Source organism: Terrapene carolina, unplaced genomic scaffold (genome assembly GCF_002925995.2).
Source record: "Terrapene carolina triunguis isolate 2854851 unplaced genomic scaffold, T_m_triunguis-2.0 Scaffold397, whole genome shotgun sequence".
NCBI classification, from domain to species: Eukaryota; Metazoa; Chordata; order Testudines; family Emydidae; genus Terrapene; species Terrapene triunguis.
Window position 1 is genome coordinate 1,208,877 of NW_020664748.1, and position 23,529 is coordinate 1,232,405.

The 23,529-nt window shown below is 50.9% G+C and overlaps 1 protein-coding gene across 1 annotated transcript in view; it reads right to left on the reverse strand.

The window, feature by feature from the left end:
* Positions 1 to 3,884: 3,884 nt before the first annotated feature.
* Positions 3,885 to 23,529, reverse strand: part of KCNN3 (potassium calcium-activated channel subfamily N member 3) — a 54,417-nt gene continuing 34,772 nt past the window's right edge. Inside the window, exons 3-7 of the mRNA XM_024203145.2 lie at positions 23,204 to 23,345; positions 15,427 to 15,537; positions 9,014 to 9,141; positions 8,662 to 8,731; positions 3,885 to 5,777 (exon numbers count right to left, since the gene is read on the reverse strand). Of these exons, the coding sequence (XP_024058913.2) occupies positions 5,481 to 5,777; positions 8,662 to 8,731; positions 9,014 to 9,141; positions 15,427 to 15,537; positions 23,204 to 23,345 (748 nt within the window). The 3' untranslated portion in view covers positions 3,885 to 5,480. The remainder of the gene's footprint in view (positions 5,778 to 8,661; positions 8,732 to 9,013; positions 9,142 to 15,426; positions 15,538 to 23,203; positions 23,346 to 23,529) is intronic.

Below are 23,529 nucleotides of genomic sequence, written 5' to 3' on the forward strand. Positions count from 1 at the left end.
GGGCTAGGAGCATGTGGAGTCTCTACAAATGGATTGCAAAGGCTCTAATCTGCTGACCATTTGCCTTAGTCCCTGTGTTAAGCTAAAATCTGCAGTGACTTGTACTCAGAAACAGACATTTTGACAGACATCTCTGCCGGCTAACAAACTAGTTTGATACAAAAACTTAATGGAAAGTTACAATACCCTTTATAATATAGCAATATATTTCATAGTTAAAATAAACTATTATGCTTTTCTCCTATTATTAAAAAAAAAGCAAGCAGTACAGAGGCAAGATGCAAACCCATATCGATGCTCATCGTCTAAGTCTGAATATAAACACTTCAGTTTTGAGAGTTGCAAAGAGGATGTTATAGCGGTTCTGGCATTCTGCTTCGTTGTGGTTTTTCCCTCGTGGACAGTGCAGAATAGAGGTTCTTGGAGCAAAACTGAGGCTGTGCCAGGAAATGAGATGAGCTGAAGATGGGTGGGTCCTGTCTGAGATTCAGAATGAGAATTTCTCTGGCATTAATGAGCCAGAGAATGGTTATTTTTTCCCTTCCCTCTACCATAAAATGTGGGCATTGGCTGGTTCAGTCTGATTTGTGTCTGGTTTGTCACTGCTTTTTGTCTGTAGAATGTCAGCATCTCTTTGGGATGATAACGATGCGCTGAGTTTTACTCTTGTGCTTTTCCTCCCTCAGCCTCAGTTCTTCCTTTCCTTTGTTCTGGTTCAGTTTGAGGGGGTGTCATCTCCTGGCCCATTACTGCAGGTTCCAGAATGCCTTTCTCAGGTATGTAAACAGAGGTACCCCCTGCCACTGGGAGATGGAGACTGGTTGTTAAAGACTTGCCAATGGGCTACTCATAGGGAAATTCCAATTCAGGTTAGGTGTTTCCAGTATAGGAGAGATGCCAGGTATAGTTTATACAAGGAGTCCTAGTGAAGCAGCTTAGTAAATCTAGGAAAACTCACCTGAGTTACTCAGGGCAAGCCTAGGACATTGTGGGAATTGACACTATACAGTAGAACCTCAGAGTTACGAACACCTCGGGAATGGAGGTTGCTCGTAACTCTGAACAAAATGTTCTGGTTCTTCTTTCAGAAGTTTACAACTGAACATTGACTTAATACAGCTTTGAAACTTCACTATGCAGACGAAAAATGCTGCTTTCCCTTTAGTTTTTTAGGAGTTTACCTTTAACACAGCACTATGCCGTATTTGCTTTTTGTTTGTTTGGCTCTGCTGCTGCCTGATTGCAGACTTCCGGTTCCAAATGAGGTGTGTGGCTGACTGGTGAGTTTGTAACTCTGGTGTTCGAAACTCTGAGGTTCTACTCTATCACTACGGATGTGCCTGTCTCATTAATATAATCAGTGGCTGGCTTATCCTTCTACTAGCAAAGGCTGTCTGACAGCAATGGCTCTGTAGAATCGTTTAAATGCCACTGCAAACATCATTGCTTTCACTTCCACACTAACTTGACCAACGCCAGGAGGCAACAAAGGAGTAAAAACGGGTATCAGAGGTAGAGTCAAACATGCTTGCCACTGATGATTAGATTAACCAGACTGCTGTCTAAGGTGCTGAATATGAGGGACTGCAAAATTGGTGGGGTAGAGGAACAGTAGTGCCTGGTGACAACTGGAGTATTGGACCAGTCAACTGAATCACGGAACATTGCTTGTGGCAGCACCAGAGATACCAGCTGGCAGTGCAGTTGAGTATCTGTCTCTCTTTATAAACCAGCAAGAAACTTCTGTCAAGATAATAATCAATCCTAATGAAATTACGCTGCACTAGACAGTTATGCCTGTAGAAAAATTCTCATACCCTACGTGTGATATTGAAGCTTTCACTGCTTATGCTTCATTCCTCACAAAAGCTTTGAATCTGTTAGTGATTTGGCATTTTCCAGTCTCATCGCATTCAGTAGGATTTACCAACACTGATTATTAGGCACAAGTTTCCTGTTGGTGATACTGATCCTTTGCAACTAATCCTCCCTTTCGTGATCTAAAACTTGAGGATCTCTTTTTCTGTCTCTTGCTAGTACTTATATCACAGATTCAGTGTCAGTTGCTGTCGTTTAGTCCTATGTGAACCACCAGAGATGAAGACAAGTGTATTTTATAACACTATTTAGCATTTATAGAGCCTCTCTCATCCCTAGACCTGAAAACACGTTATAAAGATGGATAAGCATTGTCCTCACCATCTTACAGGAGGGGAAATGGAGGCAGAGAGATGGGAAGTGACTTGCCCAAGGCCACACAGCGAGGCTGTGGCAGAGCCAGGACAGGCACTCAGGGCTCCTGACTCCCAGGCGAGTGACCTAACCACTGACCTACACGGTATTTGAAAGGGGGAGCAGATGGCTACCGTGGCTAGAATATCTCCTCCTGGCCAGAGTGGAGGGATACTGGCAGTGATCTTAGCGTAGCCATCTCTCCGCTCCGAATGCTGCACATGCAGTCAGGGCTGGGAAAGGGGGGAGCAAGGCTCAAACGATGGCAGTGGAAATGGAAGCACTCCTGAAGTAGGAGAAAGGCCTGATGGCTACGACTGGGAGGGTGACAGGCCAAGCAATGGTTTGGCTATAAACCAAAAACCTCTCCCGCCATGGAAAGGGGTGTGCCTGAGCCCTGGCTTCTCAAGATGGTGACAGATGTGCTGAGTGAGGAGTACCATGGCTATTGGCGCAGGAAACCCTCGGAGGGTATGTCTACACTACAAAATTAGGTCGATTTTATACAGTCGATTGCGTATGTCCACACTAAGCGCATTAGTGGGGTGGGGCTGATGGAAAGGTGTCCATGGTGCCCTTGTTCCTGCTGGCATGGGGCTGTGTAACATCCTGCCTTGCCTCTGTAGTACTTCTTCGGAGGGTGTATAATTTCCCTCCTGACCTTGGTCAATTGTGTTTATGGAGGCTCATTTTGCTCCTGCATTACCGACGGGGTTACTCATACCTCTGTGGTACTAGGGCATTATTAGCAGAACTCCCTTGGTATTTCTGCCACAATATGCAGTAGAGCAATACCGTTGTGCCACCAGCGTTAGAGCGGGTGGGAAGAAGGCATATTCCTCTCTCCAACTAGTGATGGTTTCAGTGTAGGGTTTGACCTACCAGCAGCAACAAGGAGAGTTTTGCATGTAAACCCCTCTGCTGCTGATAGATCCCTGCCTAGGTCCCTATGGAATCCAGTGTTCTTTATAGAAGTGAGAGAGTTACAGAGGAGAAGTTTCCAGGCTAAGTGCCTGGAGTAACAGAGTGACTTTCAGTACAATTAGCAGACACCGCTGGGTGATGTGTAATTAATAGCACAGAGTAATTACATGGTTACTTCATCCGTTTAAAAATATATAAATATCCTCTGCTGAGTTCTCATTGAGAGCAGCCAACCCCATCCCCGGAGTTCTAAGAAAGCAAGCCAGCGCCTTGCGGCTGCCCCCAGGCCTCTGAACAAAGACCAGACAAGGCATTAAAACAACAAAGGCAGGAGCTGGGGCTGAACAAAGAGTTTTTAAAGAAGTGAAAACGTCAGAGGGAGAAGGGAACATTTTAGTTCCCAGAGGAAGCTGGGAGGTGACAACCAGCAAAGATTAGCCATCTCTCTCTCATGGACTGCCCTCTCCCACAGCCAGGGGCGGTAACTCGCACGTCCATCCCCACTCCTGACCATTGCTGTTGAAGGCAGCTCCCCCAGCAGATGGCCATAAAGGGCAGCATCTCGGGCTGTGGATATCTGTCTAGCTCAGGGGATCTCAAATTGGGGATCGGGACCCCTCAGGGGGTCACGAGCTGTCAGCCTCCACCCCAAAACCGCTTTGCCTTCAGCATTTATAATGGTGTTACATTTCTAAAAAAGTGTTTTTAATGTATAAGGGGGGGTCGCACTCAGAGGCTTGCTATGTGAAAGGGGTCACCAGTACAAAAGTTTGAGAACCACTGGTCTAGCTGCCTGCGAAGCCGCGCATTGCATCATTTACCCCGGGGTGGTTCTGCTGCTATCTACCAAGACCCAACAGAATCACTGCAATGAATTCGTCTTTTGTTTTAAACTGATGAAGTGTCCTAATCAACATTCTTTTCTGTTTCTCCCGATTACTACCTCCCATTAAAGCAACCTCATGGTTAGGTCAAGCACTGTTTGAGCTAGTAGAATGTCATTGTTGTCAGACAAGCTGAAGGCAGGGGGGAGAATTTTTAAATTATGTCACATGTTAAGACCCTCTCTCTAATTGGCCCTGGGTGTTTCACCTTTCAGTTCTGAAGCCTCTTCAAAGAGTACCTGGACTGGAGAGGTACTGGATTATTTGCTGAGACTATAAATGGTGGCCCTGGTGTGTGGCTGATGCAGGTAATTCAAGATCCACCACAAAACTTTTTCTACTCCTCAGAGGGGTTTTCAGGAGGAATGCAGGGTGCCCCCTTGAAAGCCCTGCAGTGCAGTGACCTTTGCTCCAGTCAACAGGACTGGATGCAGCTCCAGGAGGAGCCATCTGGTTCCATTCCACAAAGCCCTCCCTGACCCTTGGCTGAATGCATTGCTTCTGCAACCCTCGCTGCCCCGCTGACTCAGGGTGCTTGGAACTCGGATGCCTCGCATGGCTTCACTGGAGTGGCAGTGCATTTTTAACAATCCATGTTGGATTGACTTGCAGTGTGTTTCATCTGCCTGTAACCGCCCTGTAATGCAATAAACACCCCCGCGAAGCCGGCATGCCCCAGATGCTGCGCTCCAGCACGTGGCTTCAGGCAGAATATGGACTCACTCCTCTAAAGAGACTCAGAATAAAGCAAATGAAGCACCCTCCCCTAGCTGGAAATGTGTGTGTGTGGCAGTGTTTTGGCAGGGGGTGGGGTGGCAAACGGGCCTCTGAGCTCAGAGCCTGTGCAAGAAGGCGAGATATTGGCAGTTCCCCGGTAGGGCTGTGGGAGGTGCAGGAGGCAAAGGGATAGCAGTCGTGGCAAACTAATTGTCCTCCTCCCCCACTCGTCCTTGGCAAGACACTTAGCGAACAGGGCTGGGAGGAGTGGGGACGAAGGAAGGCCCCGGAGATAAGCCCCCCTTTTGCCCATGGCTCACAGCCCGCGCTGTGGAGTACTCTCCCTCTGGTGCAGCTCCATTGCTTCAGTGCTTCGGACTGTTTTTGTGTTTTCTATTTGAAGACCTGAGATTGAGTGTGGATTTCTGTCCTCCACCAAACACTGCAGCAAGGGCCTTGCCAGAGGCTTCCCCTCACATCCGCTTCCTTCTCATCGCAGGTAGAGGCACCGAAACAGAGATTGGATTTCTGGGTCCAAGGCGTTGTTGAACGCCGAGGGCTCTGAGCTAACCTCGGCGTTAGTTCGGTCATGCTTTCAGCATTGGCTTGGCCTGGATGTTTCTGTGGCGGCCAGAGGGCCGGAAGAAAGTTGACTTGACTCTGAAGACCCACAAGTAGCTCTTCTTGTCTGTCTTCCTAGGGCTTGGGGGCTCAGTCTGCAATTTAGCAGCTGCTTGAACTGGTGTAAGGAGTTGGGAAGGAGGTGGAGCTGACCCCAATCGGACTGTCGGACAGGGGCGTCTGGGGGGTTCCCCCTGCCATACTGATGCCACGAGCCTCAATAACAGCTGCGAGGAGCTGCTGCTGCTGGTGGCGCAGGGTTTCGGCGATGAGCAGGGGAAGAGAGTTGAAGCTAGTGGTGAGCTGCTCCAGTTTGGACTCTAGGCTGCCAATCTGCTTCTCCAAGTCCTCACTCCGATCATTGAGCTCTGTGATCAGGTCATACATAACGTTCTGCATCTGGGGGACAAAGAAGACATCACAGGGATTAGTGCAGAAGACACTCACAACCAGAACAAGTGGGAGGTAAAAGCCCTGTTTACAGCTGAGCTGGCACAGCTGGCAAAGACCTGCAAGAATGGAGCAGCAGCCGGCAGGATGTTGCATATGAAAGACCTGCCCTGTCTCTCTTGGAGATCAGAAATATTTGGGGGTGAATCTCTTTGGTTGCATTTCTGATGGGCTGGGGAGAGCAACAAGCTGGCTAACCCTGGAATGAAGCCTCAGAGGCCGAGAGTTCTGTACTGGGACTAAGAAGAAAACATTTCACCCAGCGAAAGCTAAAGGGCAAACGCTGGATGTTTACTCTCTGTCCCGCCGAGCTGTCGGCTGTAGAAACCTTGAAAATACATCTTGTTGGCAAATCCTGGGAAGATTAAGGACAGAACATTCTCCCAACTGAGCAGCTCCTAACCAGCTAATGGCCAAAAATTAAGAAATTAAAACTGGCTGCTGTCTTTTGGGAACGCTTGGAATCATCAGAGTCAGAGCATGTAAGACTAGATCTAAATAACAATGCTGCTTCACACTCAGGTAGCACCTTCCATGGAAAGATCTCAAAGCGCTTCACAAAAGTAAGTGTTGTCTAAGGCGCCTGGAGGGGAACTGATTTGTTCAGGGTCACACGGTGAGGCAGTATCAAAGTTGGGCTTGCCCCTACTCTAACCATTAGGCAAGGCAGCCTCTCTGGAATCTGGCGTATGGAAATACCAGCTCTTTTGGAAATTACAGAGTCTTCCATCACATTTGGTCTTTTTTGCTCTTGGTGTGGTCTGACATGGGTGCGCACACATGCAACCTCAGTGAATTGATTTCTGCACACCTCCACCTTGTGATTCTGATGCTGTTCATAAAATAGAGATGGGAACAGCCAAATACAGGTGGCTAAAAGGGGAGAAGAAAGAATAGAATAGAGGGAAAATTACAGCAGGGAGGTGAAAGTTTGATTAGAGGGAGTTCGGGCACAGTTGCACCTAGCTAAACCAATACTTGTAACAAATAGAGCAGTGTGTGAACAGTGAAGCCTTTTCACATGGATACTGGGAAGAGGGAAATCTCTGTTCAGAGACTGAACTTCCAGTGCAACAGAGCAAATTGCAACAAAAGTGCTGAGTCAATAAGTGAAGATGTTTCCTGTGTAGCGAGGCACAAGCGTATTTTCCAAATCAAGAGAGAAGTCTTTAAAATGAATCAATGACCCGTTAAAAGAAAAGCCTGTTACAGGATTTTGCTCTAACGAGTTTATTCCTTTAACAGGTTTTTACCAGAGATGCTATGCTCTTCTAATTCGTTGCCTGGTGACTGAATGCCGGGGGAAGCCTGGACAGAGACGAAAGATGTGAGACTTCTGGCTGGTCCAGAGCATCCCAATAAGAAAGACATTGATCAGCAGAACATCAGAGTTCACCTCTCGGCTGCAAGGTGCACACACTGGCAGCAGCTGGAACCGTCTGATTTAACTCTTTTCTGGCAGGACTCAGCCTAGGCTTGATTGTATCAGATACTTCGATTTATTTACTAGCGGTGCAAGCAGCCTGCGCAGCTTCGCCTCTGGCTAATGCTCTGCAGCTTGTTCTGTGTTATGATCCATCTGCACGCTGCGGAAATGATTAAACATGATCCCCAGCCTCAGCTATGCCTATCACCCCCACAGGGATTTGCATGTGTTCTGCCTCCACCTCTAGCCCTTCATCTTCTGCACTGAAAGCCTTGGAGGCCATGAAGAAGTCACCTGTGTTTGTACAACACCGAGTACAACAGGGCCCTCATCCTGACTGGGGCCTTTGGGCACACCCATAATACAACAACGAACAGAAGAGGGACCTGCTTTCTGGGTTGGACCGGATCTTCCCCTGGTTTTAGGCTACACTGCTGTGTGGGTAGTTCCTGAGTTGCTTGTGGGTAATTTGGGACACTGATATTTGCATCATAAGGATAATCCCCATTGGGGACCTACTGTCTTAGCCCATCTCCGCCGTAAAGACAAGCCATTGCATTGACAGCAACCCAACTTCTATTTGTCAGGGAGAGGAAGCACCAAGCTGCTCCCTAAATTAAATCTTTTTTTCAGCAGGACACCGCACGTGAAAACTGAGCTCTTAGTCTGGCTCTCCAACTAGGTTTCCCACTGCTACGAAATCTAACCCGGGATCGAGATGAGAGTAACCAGAAATAATGTCCTCCTAACATCTGAGCCCTGCCAATGGAGCAGCTGGGCCTTCCAGGCCTGGGAGCTTTTAGCTCTTGCAGTTCTTTGAAGACATGCATATTGTGACGCTGCTGCGGCTCCATTGATATTCTGTCTCTGGGATAAGCCCCTGTCTGCATGGGTGAGACTTTACCAGAATTTTGTCTTCAAATGAAGAGCATCTTTGGCTAATGTTTTAGGCTGTCATTTTCAACAGGGCCTGAGCTAGTCCAGCTGCTGCTGATTTTCAGTGGGAATTGGGCACCTCTCTGCCTAAAGCCCCTTTGAGAAGCCTGACCTTAAAAGATTGATCCCAGATCCTGCTTTGCTGTGTGTGGGCTGCAAAGGGAACTGGCACACCCCATCTGCGCCAGCCGTTCCCGTTCCAGAGATGAGACACAATACTATTGTACCTGTCCAACTCCAGCCTCTGTTAGAATCCACACTGCCCCAATCTCCGAGTGCAGTAACAGCTACAACCAGGGGCCTTATCCCTCGCTGCAGGGTATGAGTAATACCTCAACTGTCATTTCCAGATGCCTAGTGTTTGACCTTTTGTCTATTGCGTTCAGCCAGCTCCGACTGATTGATTATACAGTAAATGGAGATGGAAGGCTTGCAGCCCTGTGGGCCTCGGAGAGAACTTCAGGGACTTGCCTTGGAAAGGTCAACCAGCGTGTTGGCCTGGTCACTCAGCTTCCTCTGCTCCATCTTCACACTGCGCAGCCTGTGGAAGAAGAAAACGCTGATACAGCCATGTCCTTTTTCCGTGTGCTGGTCCCTCCATCAGCATTAACTGCTCTGGAAATCCAGCTGGGATTAGCCCCACACACCAAATGGGTCACAAGAGACAAGCATATTTATAATGGCAGCTGGCAAGGAAATGGAAAATTGCTCAGATTTTCTTCTCTATGAACGGAGCTGGAACATCGAGGTCTGGACCATGTTGGTCATTCTCCCTCCCACCCCACTGTTCTTCTGGTCGCCCTTTGGAGTGGATTCCACTTACTGGTGAATGGCTTGAAGGAACTTTCTCTGATGCTTCCTGACTTTGGCATGATCAATCTTCTTTAGCAGCTTTGTGTGTTTGTAGATAAACCACGTTTCCCGAAGGACGTTGGCTGCAGCATTCTTGATCTGCAAGACAAAAGTGGAGACCCAGCTGCAGGTTAGTTCCTCCACCTGGCTCAGAGAGCATATGGGATGCAGTATCTTGTACGTTAGGCCTGGGCCAATGGTTTGGATTGGTCTGTACTGGTCCTACAAGCTGCTGAGCACCCTCCCCTCCATTAAAGTCAGTCAGAACTGAGGGCACTCGGCACCTTACAGCACTGCTTGGCACTTGGCAGGATCGAGCCCTTGCTCACAAGAGCGACGGGTAAGAAAGAGGGTTGGTGGCGAATGGGCAGGTCTGAGGAGACACGGGATGAGTGGGCTCCTCCTTATGCTGACAAGGTGCTTTGCTGGGCACTTTGCAGGCGAGGCAGGAGTGGATTCGGGACCACGCAGCAGTGTTCTTGTTTGGGTTCCCACACACTCCCTAGCCTGCCCCTCAGTTTTTACCTTGCGCCTAAATGTGCAACAGTCTACCCTGTGCTGGGCAGGACCACGTTCTTCATGGAACCAGTTCCAGGCCATCCCCACAAGCCACTGAGAGTCCCTGGCAGCTACGTTCCCTCTAAGCTGCGTGGGCACACAGCAGGCTATCAAGAGGCACGCAGGTGCAAGAGGCGCCTCTCTCCCAGACCCGGAGCTGCTGCAGCTGATGAGAGGCGCCTGGACCTGGGCTGCAGTGAGAGAGCTGGGGGAAGTCCTCTCTCCCTGCCGCAGCCCCAGGGCAGCCTGCACCCCAAACTCCTCATCCCTGGCCCCACCCTAGAGCCCGCACCCCCAGCCAGAGCCCTCCCCCACCCCAACCATGTGCCCCAGCCCTGAGCCCCCTGCCACACTGTGAACCTCTTGGCCCCACCCCCACCACACGTCACCTCCATTTTGGTGCACATAACAAAATTCATTCTGCACATGGATGTAAAAAATTAGAGGGAACCTTGCCTGGCAGATATTTAGCCCTGTCCCCGAGAGGGCATGGATTCTGTATCGGCCGCCGGTGTGAACATGCCTCACATGCAGAGAGGAATCCACCCCCAGTGCCAGCTGCTCCTTCCCCACGGTAGCCAAACCATTGTGACAGCTGTTTCACACACAGGTAGGTTTGGTTACACTGGAAATGGGGACAGCACCACTGCAATTTCCTGTACTTATCCCCAATGATTAAAGCCAGAGCTTTTCCCCTTTGCAGCGCCCTCTCCATGCAATAAAGCCACATATTCCTGCTGATGGCATGGAAACGGCTGATATCACTCAGTGCACCACCGATTTGAGACAGACCAACAGGATCCAGACGGCTAGGGACAAAGTCTTCATTTAAACACAGACATCTTGAGTAATTAGTGAAAAGAGCAGGGGGAAGCGTTCCTTGGTTGCAGGAAAGACAAACTGATTTGTAATTAGCTGTTACCTTTTGGGTTTTTGCATGTTTTGCTCTGTGTCGGGAGTTTAAGCACAGATAACCACTGCTCAGACATTTCCAAACGCATTGCAGATTGCTGGGGCAGGAGAACAAAGAGAGGTTGTGAGTACCAGGCGTCGCCACTGCTTGGAGGGACTGACCGTGGGGCAGCAGTCTTCATGGCTCACTCCGTCTTTGGCCTCGCTGCTGAGACTGCCAACCAGCCAATCGTTTGCTTTTGTTATGGCCACTTGTCCACTAGGGACTTGACTGAGACCCCCCCAGCAGCCGTCAGATGTTAGTGACTCTCCGTCACGTGCTTCCCAGGTTTACTTGTCTCCGGTAGCAGGTCACACCTGAACACAGGCCTGTTCTATCATTGCCGGTGCTGGCGAGAGAATGAACCAGGGCTCTCCTCTTTCTACCACCCCCAAGTACTGCACTTTCCATACATGGGTTTATAATTCAATTTCACATTAGGCTGGTGGTTGTGCCCAGAGTAATCAAATCCAGGTATTTCTTAAATCAGGACTTCACGTGCTCTCGTCTTGGCTAGGCCGGGCTGTCAGGTGTGGGAAAACAGGATCCTCCGCCTGCGAACACACACGTACAAACCACAGTGCAACACGGACATCACTGAATTTATTAACCCCCTGCTGGTGGCTCGGTCCGAGAGAGTCTGTGCATGAACCTGGCTTGAAGAGTCTGCTGTTAAATGCAGCTTTGGTGCTTGCTTTGAAATGAATTGGCCACAGTCCACCTGGTACAAAGCCAGCAGATCAATAGCCACAGGAGGAGGAGGAACAGGTTTTAACCACTGTTTGCTTTTTGTATTGCTTATGTCACCATAAACGCCACTGTGGCTGTGGTCTCCCTGCAAGGCAGGCACTCTGCATTTCCTGCACAACACCCTTTTGGCAGCTTGCTCTTCGCAAGACATTCCTCCCTTGCCAGACACTCAAGCTCAGAATGGGCACCCTGCAGAAACGAATGTCTCTTCGCAGTGACACTGGGGCTGGGAGGGATGGAAAGGAGGAAAGTGCAGATTTCCTGAGGAAGGAGTGAGGCACCAGAATCTCCCCAAGATCCCTGGATATTCTGTGGGGTATGACAATTTTATCCCTAAACTTTTCAGGGGGCTCTTAGTTTTCCACCAGATTTTCCACTTGGATTTTATCTGCAGCTGCCTTTGATTTCTGTAGGTCCTAGAGCACATTTAACAAATAAAACATACATGAGGGTTGGGGAATGGGGCGGAGGGCAAGTAACACGGGGCGCTGCTCTAGTGAGGAGAATGGAGAGACCAGAAAAGAAGCTGTAAGGAGGGTGCATGGACAATTAGGCTTCCTCCATTTTCCTTCCAAACCATCACTTCAGGGGGTTTGTTGCTTTATAACAGAATCACGGTTTTATCACCAAAAGGGACCAATCCACTGCATGGTCCTTGGAAAAATACGTCCCACATCAACCTGCCGGCTTATTTTTTCACCATGTTTTAAAATCCCTTAAAAATGAGCACAGAGGAAGCTAGTTTTGCTCTTCTGACTGCCCCAAGTCCCTGGCTATGAAGATGATCATTTCAGTTCTCTGCTGCTTATGGGAGGCATCTGGTTTTCCTCCTAGATTTCTCCCTCTCTTCAGCAAGAGGGCACTGCACTCAAGATTTGTGTAACGTTCTTCATCTCTGACAGTTTCAATTCAATTCCCTGCCCGTGGTCTCGATCTCCTCTACTGCTAAGTCTCCACAGGATCCAGACACATTTGAAAATTGAGTTTCCAAGTCGTGTTGCTGAGCCAGTCCAAAGTCATGTACCTACCTTTGCTTCACTGCCATCTCACTCGTACAAAACATTGCTGGCGCCACTCACATTTGAAATGACATTAGGTACAGTCACCACAGGGTATAAAGTGATTATACACTGCCAGATTTCTAGTGCAGTTCCATGGCTAGGCTGCAAAGACTGGGTCCTCACTGATTTCTTCCCCTCTGAGAAACTCTCTCATTCATGCTGGTGAAATCCAGGCTTAGGGTTTTGTCTGTACTCACAGCGCTGTACTGGTGCAGCTGCTCCTCTGTAGAGCTTAGTGGAGACACTACCTACCTCCGCCTCCCCGAGAGGTAGCAGCTGTGTGCACTGGGGGCGAGGCGGTGTAATTACCTTGCTCAGGGGTGTGGATTTTCCATAATTACACCAGCACAAGTTTGTAGTGTAACTCGGCTAAAGTCAGGAGAGTTGCACTAGTGCCACACTGGTGTAAGTGGAAAGATTAGCTCAGCATGCTTTGCAAGGATCATCCACTCTGACTCATGAAAAGTTAATGGGCCAAATTCAACCCTAGTGTAAGCAATTCCCTTCGCTTCAGCTGAGTTGCACCTATTTATACAAGTGTGAACCTGACTACTCACGGCGAGAGGTGTAACTGCGCTGACTCCATCCTCTCCTCGTGGAGCGGCTTCCTGGCTAGACTCCCCTACAGCTGTCAGAACCTACTGCTACCTGCTGCGCTCCAGGCTGGCTTGGTCTATGCATCATTCTAGCTCAACACGAGGGCTCATCTGGAGGCTCTTGAAGAAAATGGAAAATGGCTTTAAGAATGAACTCCCCCGGGCAGAGGTGCGAGTGGGGGTCTGCGCGTGCTAGGCCACGATTAACAAGGTCACTTTACCTCCTGGTTTGCCTCTGGAAGGTTCCATGAGGGGAGCGTCACCGAAATCCCTGCACTGCCCTGAGTGGGAAAAGTTTCTGGCTCTGCAGCTTTCCCTCCAGCCCTTTTTGGGAGCAGATACTGGAAATCAGAGACATGAGGCCAAATTCTATGCTGATGTAAATGGATGAAATTCCACTGAAATCAGAGCTGCACCCATTTATACCAACTGAGAAGTTAGTCCAAAACGTGGTAAGCCCCGGATTCGATGTTCTGTTGAATCCCTCTGCTGGCCAACCCGCCCAGTATGGCTCTAAATAACACAATATCTTGTTCACGTAGAACTAATTCTTCAGGAGACTTTTCCACTGCTCCTACAGCAAAGGCAGAATAAGTCCTACCAAAGGATTTGAAACTTACAGTAAACAAACAAAACTATATTTTATAATGAATGTATCGTGCTCTCTGTTTGTATTATAGATTCCTTTGTTTAGTACTTGGCCCTGTGGCCCTCTCAGCCCTGGAGTGCTCAGTTGCTGTAGGTATCCCTTCTGCCTTACAGTCTGTCTGAGCTTTTCTGATCATGAGATCTTGGGAGCAGGGCCAGTGTCTTCCTGTGTGTCTGTACAGTGCTTAGTACACAGTGGGTACCATCCCAGCATAAAGAACGACTAGTAATTGGATGGGCAGCTGTCTGAAATGCTGGCCCTGCTGCTGAAGTGCAGAGAACCTCTGAGTGATCATTAGGCCCTGCCCAGCTGGGATCCAAAGCATGTAAATAAGCACTGTGCCTCCAGTCAGCACAGGCCTGCTCTGGAGAGATGAAGAGGAGGATCCCCTTCTGAGAGGGGAAAGGCAGCCTGTCTCCTCCTAGGACAGGGTTGTGGCACTTCCTCTGCTCGGGTGCACAGCTGGGCTTTCCAGATTTTCCTAAGTCCCTTGTAAACAGGAGACTTTTGGAGCAGAAGATTGAGAAAGAGCTGGTGTTACTTGCTCATTACAGACTTGACAGCTCCTCTTCCAAGCCTGCACAGCATTCAGACCATGTACGGCTTATACAATTTATTTTCTATTATGCTACAGCTGTTGCCGTGCCATTGTAGCGTGAAGTAGGCCGTATTTTTTGTATCGACAGCAAAAGAATATGTCCCTAAACTTTCCTTTTGACCTCTGTATATTCTCCTAAAAAAAAAGCCCTCCGCCAACACAATTTATAGTCAAAGCAAAAAGAACAGGAGGACTTGTGGCACCTTAGAGACTAACAAATTTATGTGAGCATAAGCTTTCGTGGGCTACATCCCACTTCTTCGGATGCAAAGCAAAGCAGCTCAACTCTCATTCTCATGAATAATTCCCCAGTGAAACGGGGCTGCAGGGACAACTGGCCATGCATTGCTACGACTCCACAATAAAAATCACTCCACGCTTAATTCAGGCTGCAGAGGATTAAAGCCGAGCTCAGTTTCTAATGAAGCTCCCAATGGGCGGCCGCTTGACAGAGACCTGTTGAGCACAGCAGGGCTTTGACACTGGTGGCGGTGGTGTTTCAGGATCCTTCTTGGGAAAAATATTCGTGATCTTCATGCAGACAGAAGTGTTGGGAAAACTTGTCACAAAAGCTGTCCTTCAAGAAACAGCTCCTGACCTGTTAATGTGCTCCATTGCTCTGTGATGGACACATTTCTGCCTGCTCTACAGGAGCGTTTTCCCCTTTGAGTGCTGTCTTTGCAGGCCGACCTGCACCAAGGCACCAGCTCAGTGATCTTTTGAGCTCTGCCCCAGAGAGGAGACTTTGGTTTTTCATTTTAACTAGCCACTTCCATAAGGAAATGAGGAAAATTACCTGGAGTGACCAAGGGGGGAAATGATTTAGAGAAGGGCACTTTGGAGAGGAAAACCTTCCTGCAGAAATGTGGGGAAACAGAAACACTGCAGCATTCCATGATATTTTTCTGTCAGGGCTCAAGAAAAGCTTACAGTGCAAATGGCCAGCGGCCCCCTTCAGCCAGCATTGTTGATGCTTGAGGAGTTTCTGGGTACAGGCAAGTTTTCTCCTCCCGGATCAACGTCCGGTCTCATTGTGATGTCACAATCTAGTTTACAAGATGAGAACGGTCAGGCCAGACTCTCAGCAGGCCTAGAGTAGCATAGTTCCATTGAGATCAAAGTGGATTTACACCAGCTGGCTTAAGGTTTCCTGCGGTTACATTTGGGGATTTTTACCCCAACCAGCCGTGACGGACGCCCCACTGCCTGGAGCACCTTACCCGCTTCGTCAGCTGAGTGTCCATCATGAAGTTGTGCACGTGCTTCTCGGCTTTGGTGAGTTCCAGTTTCCTGGCCACCACGGCCACCACCAGGGCAGTGCAGCCAGCCCCCTGCCGTGGGAAAAGCAAGGGGAGGAGAGAAGAAGGCAAAGAGTTAATCGTGGAGCAGCGAGCGGCCCCCTCCTACTTCCAAAATGCCACTTGCCTTCCCGCAGAGGGACGCTTGGGATGAAGCGTGCAGTGATGGTGCTTTGCATGGCCGCAGCCCCATCCCAGCCATTTACATACATTAATTACACTTCACCCCCCCACCCCCTTGTGCAGCAGGTCATCTATTTAATTACTCCATGGGGTCAGCTGCCCACAGTGCTGGACATGTGTCCTTGAGCGGCTGTTTGTGTAATTACTGGACCATGCTGCTGGTTGGCAGGGGGTCATCAGGAAACGGTCGCCCTCTCCTCACCCTCCCAAGACACTTAGAAGCTGCACTCAATACTCCAGCTCAGCTGGTGCAGTTGGCATAGTGCCCCTGAGCTAAGGAGCTGGCCCCACTGCTTTTAGGAGGAGAGCATCAGGACTTGGGGGCATTCCTGGCTCCTGGAGGAAGTCTGTTTTGTGGGTTAGAGCGGGGGGAGTCAGGACTCCTGGGTTCTATTCCCAGCTCTGGAAAGAAGCATGGGTTAGTCATCAGGTCCCCGGGGACCTGGGCATCAGGACTCCTGGGTTCTGTTCCCAGCTCTGGGTGGGAGTGTAGGCTCACAACTAAGCCAGGGGGACTAGGAGCCAGGACTCCTGGGCTCCATTCACTGCTGTGGGAGGATTGTTAATGCAGGCAACCGGGACTCCTGAGTTTCTTACCCTGACTCACTGTGTGACCTTGGCAGCATATTCCTTCCCCTCAGTTTCCCCATCTGTGAAATGGGAATAATGACACTTACTGTCCTGACTAAACCCTTTGTTATTTAAAAAATAGCTTCCTTTGTGAGAGTCATGAAGGAAGCCCTTTGTGTGTTGCCTGTATTAGGCTGCAGGGCCACGTGGCTGGGAAGAGGATGGCTCAAACACCCCAGCAGGTTTGCAGGCACGCTCCCTCGCTCTCTCTCAATCTCTGTTTTCTCTCATGGAGCTTCAGAGAAAAAGAAACCCGCCTATGCTTTTGGCGCAGCTGAAGCTGGCACCTTCTCCTTGGCTCTTCCTAAGCGATTCCTTTAGAAAAGGCTGCTGGCACCCTGCACGTTGGTCAGCTACCCATTTTTACTACAGTGAGGCTCGGCATAGAAATGAGATCATGTGAATCACTTTCTCTGTCTCGTCCTCCCTCCCCCCATCTCCCTCCCCCTAAACGGTGACAGCTGGTAGCTCCTTTTTACCAAGCAATTACAGTAGGAACTGTGCCCGTTTGAGTCAGGATATGTTCCATTTGGCAAGCGGAGAGCCCCGTTGGTAGCTATTATCTCCTGGATAGATTTGGCTTTGAAAGCAAAAGGTGCCAACCTGAAAGCGAATCTGTGCATGTGTGAGAGACAGAGTGAGAGTGTCTGCCCGAGTCTCCCTGTGTGGGAATGAGACCGCCTCCCTTGTGCTGCCTGGCAGAGACCGTGACCTTGGGGAGCGACCTTTCATTCCTTAAAAATCATTAACAAACATCCCGGTCTGAGCTCTCCTGTAAGGCTCCGTACGTACACTTGGAGTGGAGGTTCTTCTGGTTCGCCCAGTCTAGCTTGGGATTGGACATCTGCCCTTGGCTGTGAGGTTAGCTCGGGGCCAGGTCACTGCTGCAAGCGATTTGTGCTATTGCTCTTCTCTTCTGCCTTGCCCATCATGGTGGTGTCTGAGCTCTGCAGACCCACCCTGGATCTAACACCAGGCTGATGTCTTTTACAGAGTGCACGTCCAAACGTTGCAGATACGCCAGGCATCCGTGCCTGGGGACTACCTGCCTTCGCTCCTCCAGACAGGACTTTCCATCAGATGGAGGGGGTGGGTTTTCACGCCATGCCTCGGGTTCACAATAACCCCTGGCTTCTCTTTCAGAGCTTGGGGGGACAAATGCAGCGCCCCCGGGGAGCTTCCGGCCTCCGCCCCTCTGAAAATCAGACCACAGACTCGCTGCAACCCGCCAGGAGGACTCAGCCTTCACCTGGAAGTGATGGAGGCTCTGTCCGTTCTCCATGGACCTGGCATGATTCGTAAGCCCCGGGGTCACTGGGGAAACATTTCCTTCCTTCCCTGGCTGTTGTGCAGTTAATTCTCACCCTCCACCCCGAAAGTGACTGCACTCAGGGATGCTGTGTGCATTAGCCTGGGATCTGCTGAGATGCCAGGGGTTGTATCAAGACGCTCTGGTTAGAAAAGGGAACAGGGGGATAACGATATCCACATTTCTTACATTTTCATTCTCTTCCCCTTTCATCTTCCGAAAAGACAGTGAACTAAACCTCACAACTTTGCTGAGAGCGGAGTGTGCTCACCTCCATTTTACAGATGGGGAAACCGAGGCACAGAGCGAGGCAGGGACTCACCCAAGGTCATTCAGGGAGTCGCTGTTAGCCTGAGGATTAGAACTCAGGAGCTCCTGGCTCCCAGCACGTGCTCTTTCCACTAGAGATAACCCAATCTCTCTAATCCTCGAAGGAAACAGCTCACCGATGGGGAAACGGAGGGTCTCTCCCGTTATTCATGGGCATGTCTACACTGAGTTTTAAAACCTGGGGCAGCAAGTCTCAGAACCTGGCTCTACAGACTCAAGCTCATGGAGCTCATGTCTGGCACTACGAACAGCTGGGCAGGTGTTCAGGCCTGGGCTGGAGCTCAGGCTGTGAAGCCCAGGACAGTTCTTCGGAGTCTGCGCCCCAGCCTGAGCTGTAATGGCGGCACTGGTGGGTTGAGCACCCTAGCGCAAGCCGCAGCAGCCCGAGTCGGTAGAAGCAGGCTCTGAGGCGCAGCTGGCGTTTTGTGATCCCTCACCTGTGCTGACAGGTGTTCCACGGAGTGGAATGGCTGGGGCTGCACTGGAGGGCTCCTTGTGGTTCATGAACCTCTGGGGCTCAAAGAACAGTAGGCTAGACTGTGATAGGCAGCATAGGTGGGTCCCCGATGTAATTCACAGCATATTTAACCACGCTGGAGGGCGCTATACAATCCTCTGGGTCCCAGGAAAGCAGGGGTGTACTCAGGTCCCACTGTTCTGGGACTACGCCTGCTAAACTCAGACTAGGCCATTGGGTGACAAACTCTCCTTTTTGAGAGGATGGGGAGAGGCAGCCAGCTTAACTCCCTCATCATCAGGGTGGCTCTGAGCAGGCAGGTTCCCTGACACCCGGCTCCCTGTATGCTTAGCCTCACTCACACCTAAGCCTGACCCCTGTTGCTTCTGTTCAGCTGGGGAGCGTCTCCTCCCAGCTGCAGGAACTCACACCCCAGAAGATGCTGCTTGCTCTTCTCCACCACGGCTGGCTGAGCAGAGGGGCTGATCTGTCAGCTGTGGCAGGAAGCACCAGGGGCTGTGGCAGGCGCTAACAGACTCATTTTCTGGCTGTTTGCTGGGAAGTGTCACACTCCTCCCATTTGGCTGGCATATCCCTGGCAGCAGCCAGATAAAGTACTTTCCCAGGCTAGCGAGTGAATGCTCCCCAGGGGAGCTGCATTAAAAGGGTCTGAGCATGCTGGCCCAGCACAACAGCAGCAGGAGCTCACCATGGAGGCAGGACTAAAACCCAGACACTGAGGGGTAGTTTCTGGCATGTTGAAAATTATCTTTCTTGAGAGTCCGGCGAGCCTGGGATTCTAGGGGCAGGAGAAGGAGGGGGAACCAGTTGCTCTCATAGAACTTGGAAAATCTGTGAACTGGTCAGCCAGTGGAGCAAATTCATGCCTTAGTAGTTTGGCATGGTCCCCCAGGCCATGCCAGCCAGCAGATGGCTCCCACAGCATTGCTCCAGCCTGATGCACTAGATCCCACCCTTAGTCCCACTCAGGAGCTAGGAGGAGCAGCAGATGCAGCCCATAAAGGAGAGGGTCTTGCAAGGGAGGCAGGCAAGTCCGGGCAGCAGAGTGGAGAGAAGCAGAGTGATGACGGAAGAGGAACCCTTGGAATGAAACAGGGCTGGGCTTGGAAATACCTGACACGGTGTGTGCTCGGAAACGTGTTAGGGGAGCAAGCTGAGCCCTGGTCTAACACTGAAACGTCGGCTGCCCTACCTCTGTGAAAAACCCACACCCCTGAGAGCTGCCGTTCAGCCACCCTGAGCCCCCGTGGAGCTCCTGCGAGCTCGCCAGGATTCTTCTATTGCCCGAGCTATGGCCTCACTGAGAGCTGGATTAAATCCAGCAACGGGAAAACCCCCTTTGTCGGGGTCATGAGGGTCTACACTACAGCCACAGCACTGGAGTGGCTGCAGTGTAGACACAGCGTAAGCCTGTCTCTCTGGAGTTCCCAACTGCTGTTCTGGCCTTTGTGCCCCTCCTGTGAGCCCACGCTGAGCACCCACCCAAGGCAGCCTGGGGAGCGTGGACCATACCTCGATGCCAGGACCTGCATCCAGGGCTGTGGCCATTTAAACCCCAAAGGAGTAAGCAGGGCTTAATTGGTGCATAGGCCTCGTGCAGCTGCTCAACACAGGTAGATTTTTACCCAGATTTCTGCGCACCCACAGTGGTTGCTGGGATCTCTCCTGATGATAGAAAGGAAGAGGAGAGAGAAGACACACCCCTCTCCCCTGCACCCAATGACTGGGGAGGGAAGACTGGGCCAGATCCTGAGCGGTGCCAATTTACAGCAGTTGAGGACCTGGTGTCGTCTATTGACTGGAGAAGCAGAGACCCACAGAGCAGTTCCAGTGCTGTCTCCTGGTGGATGTGGTGGCATTTGCCTGGTGACAACGGGTCAGTACACAATAGAGCTCAGTTAAGATCATGCTGCGTCATGGCCCAAACAGTGCAGCACAGCACCAGGGCCTCCCACACGGACAATTTTGTGCATCTTCATTCAATAACGACCCATCCATCTCTGGCTAGTCAAGGTTGCACACCTTCATCTTCAAGTGCCTCTCGGCTTCTCCTTCAGGCTGGCTTCCATGGGACATCTCCAGCTGGAGAACTCTAGAAACTGGAACGTATCAAGAGGATTTTGGAGAGGGGACCCGGTATCTCTCACTCAGCCCTGGGAGAACTGACTTCATTAGCTTAGTTTACGGAACACAAACAAAATGAAATATTAATGAAGAGGTGAAAATGACAAATGGAATGAGGGGGTGTGGAGACTTCACAGCTGGCTTCTCGTCTCTCCCAAGGATTCCTTACAACAGCTGGAGTAGCTCCAACGTGATTGAAACCAGCTGGCACTGAGCAGTTTTAGGATGGAATCTAGTCCCCACAAGTACACTAGGGATGCTCACCATCTCTGTTCACTGTTCTGACAAACAGTTCTAGGAACCAAGCACCAGCCTGCTCCAGATGTTGGCTTGTCCTGGAGATATCCCTACCTATGATGGGGGTGGGTCACCCCAGCCTCCTGTACCGAATCCACCCATCCTTTGTTGGCCTGGAAGCTCAGAGTCGGCTTTGCTTCTCTCTCAGAGCGAGATCGAGAGACGCTCCTCTGCAGGCAATGTCATTGCACTGGGGGAATCAGCCCCAGTTCTCACTCCTGCTCACTCTGATACTGCAGCCTAGAGCCGACAGGGCCTCCGGAGGCCACTGGCTGGACACCGCGCTGTTGGGTGCTTTCGAAATGCCTAGCCAGAGAGGCGAGCTGTGCGATGCTGTGAGGCAGCTGCCATGGCGTCTCCTACTGAAATGCAGAGGAGCTCCAAGTGTCTGCTGTGGTAGGTGAAACTCCCTGGTCGGCAGGAGCCACAGCGCTCTGACCCCTGCTTGGTGGCAAATCACCGCACGGTTACTCGTGAACTCTGCAAGATGCCTGTTATTAAACCTAGTCACAGCACGCGCACATGCAGCCCTAGCCTTGGCCTCCATGGTCACCATGGTAACCAAATGGGGAGGTTGCCTTTAACTAATTACTGTAATCATCACCAGGAGCCTGGCATAGGAAGGGTGTGGCCGGGGAGGGAGGAGAGAGAAATGTCTCAGCAAGAGAGATTCCTTGATGCAGAGGGTGCCCATGAGGACTAGCGCCTGCCTGGGTAACCCCACGGAGCTGTTGGCCTGAACAGGGGCTGAGGAGCAGAGTTCCCCGCATCCAAGTGTACGTGAAAGAGGAACAGGCCTTGGCTAGTGATATAAACGGCTGTGGGACTCAGACACCGGCTGTAAAACAGTGGGTAGCCATGGCTGGTTCGTTTAGCTTGATTAAGGAAAACAGGGAGCATTATTTCATGCCAAAGCGAGGATCCTACACAGCGAGAGTCGCCCATCGTAGGCTGCTGAGGAGTGAGGTAGCTGGAAAAGTTTGCTGTACCAGGTGATGTTTCATTCCACTAATAAAAATATTCTCCCTGCTCCCTTCATTCTGCATCAGTCTCCCAGTAACACGTGACATCGCGAGGAGGCAGCTCTGCACACGGAGGAAGGGGCCCGCTTTCCACAGCTTTTCTTGAACTTGGCTGCGGGAGCTGGGGGGATTCGATAGTCGGTGAGACAATCCGGGATAGTCAGTCAGACGGGCTGCAGCTCAGTGTGGGGAGAGGAAGGCAGATGCTTGTAAAAACCAGTGGCTGAGAGGTTGGCCTGTCTGGGACAGCTGCGAAACCCCACTGCTGGGCACCGATTGAGGGATATTTCTGTCGCACAGACCAGGGTCTCTGCGGAGCTGCTCTGATGAGATCAGAAAATTTCTGTCACACAGCACTGTTCAGCAGCCTGTACTCAGTGGCAGCTGGGTCTCTGCCCCAGCCCCGTACTTGTTCTAAAGACTCACCTGTGCCCATTACATATCCCCGGCTCACCCTGCGTGGTTTGGCATTAGCTGCTGTGTTAGAGCCTCCCTGCTTAGTGGGCAGCTCTCACTGCCCCTCTGAGGGTTGGCAACCACTGCTGTAGCCCAGTATTGCTGAGACACTATACACACTACAGCCTTCCCACCCAGCGTAGCTCTGGGCATCCACTGGCTACAGAACTGGGCCCATGGTACTTTGGCAACTGTGTACTTTGCGGGCTTTTCAGGTATCCACACAGACACACCCCCTCCAAAGTCATGTGTCAAGATCTGGAAAACACCTGTTAGATCCTGTCTAAGTGTCATTCACTCCTCAGACAAAGGACATGTCAGATCCAACGCAGTGATCCAGAGACCGGAGTGAGTTTCACCACTGAGTGCCAGCCTGCCCGGGAGGCCTCCCGTTCGTCCCATTGTCCCAGTGCATGCAGTGGTTCAGATTAACGCTGTGAGTTTTGCTTACCATTGATGAGGGTTTGACCTCCCCAGCTCCCAGCATCCTGATTGCTCACAGCCTTGCCAGTTTTCAGCAGTAGAGCAGCAGGAGCAAAAGCTGTGAAGCCTTGCTCACAGACAAACTAGCTGAGAAGCCCCCGACCAGTGGGGAAGGAAGGGGGCTCTGTAAAATCCCCCAACCAAAACCTGCCTGGTCTTGCTTCCCAAGCTGTAGCCCTGGGTTAGACCCTGGGAGGGGAATCAGTGGAGTCCCAAGGAGCGTGTTCTAAACGGGAAGGAAACTGAGGCAGGATCTCCATGGCTCAGTATAGGAAGGACCCAGTGGGTGGGTGTGAGGGGCAATCTGTTGGCCCTGGCTCCCCGAAGCTTTACTCCGGATTGTGTACTTCCCCCTCCTGGGCCGCTTCCTTGAGAAAACACTCTTACCATGATGCCGGTGAGGAGGCAGACACCTTTCCCACAGTATGTGTGAGGCACCATGTCACCGTAGCCAATGGAGAGGAACGTGATGGAGATGAGCCACATGGCACTCAGGAAGTTGCTGGTCACATCCTGCTGATCGTGGTACCTGCCAAGGAGACGTACACCTCAGTGTGGCAGGAGAGGACAGGAAACCAGTCATCTCACACAACTCTCCTCCCGCACCCAGGTGTCTCTGCCAGGTCAGATAATGGTGCTCAGGGAAATAGGGCCTTGGCTATCCCACTTTCTAGTCCCCAGTGTCAGAAGGCAGCTGCAGAAGACACTTGTCT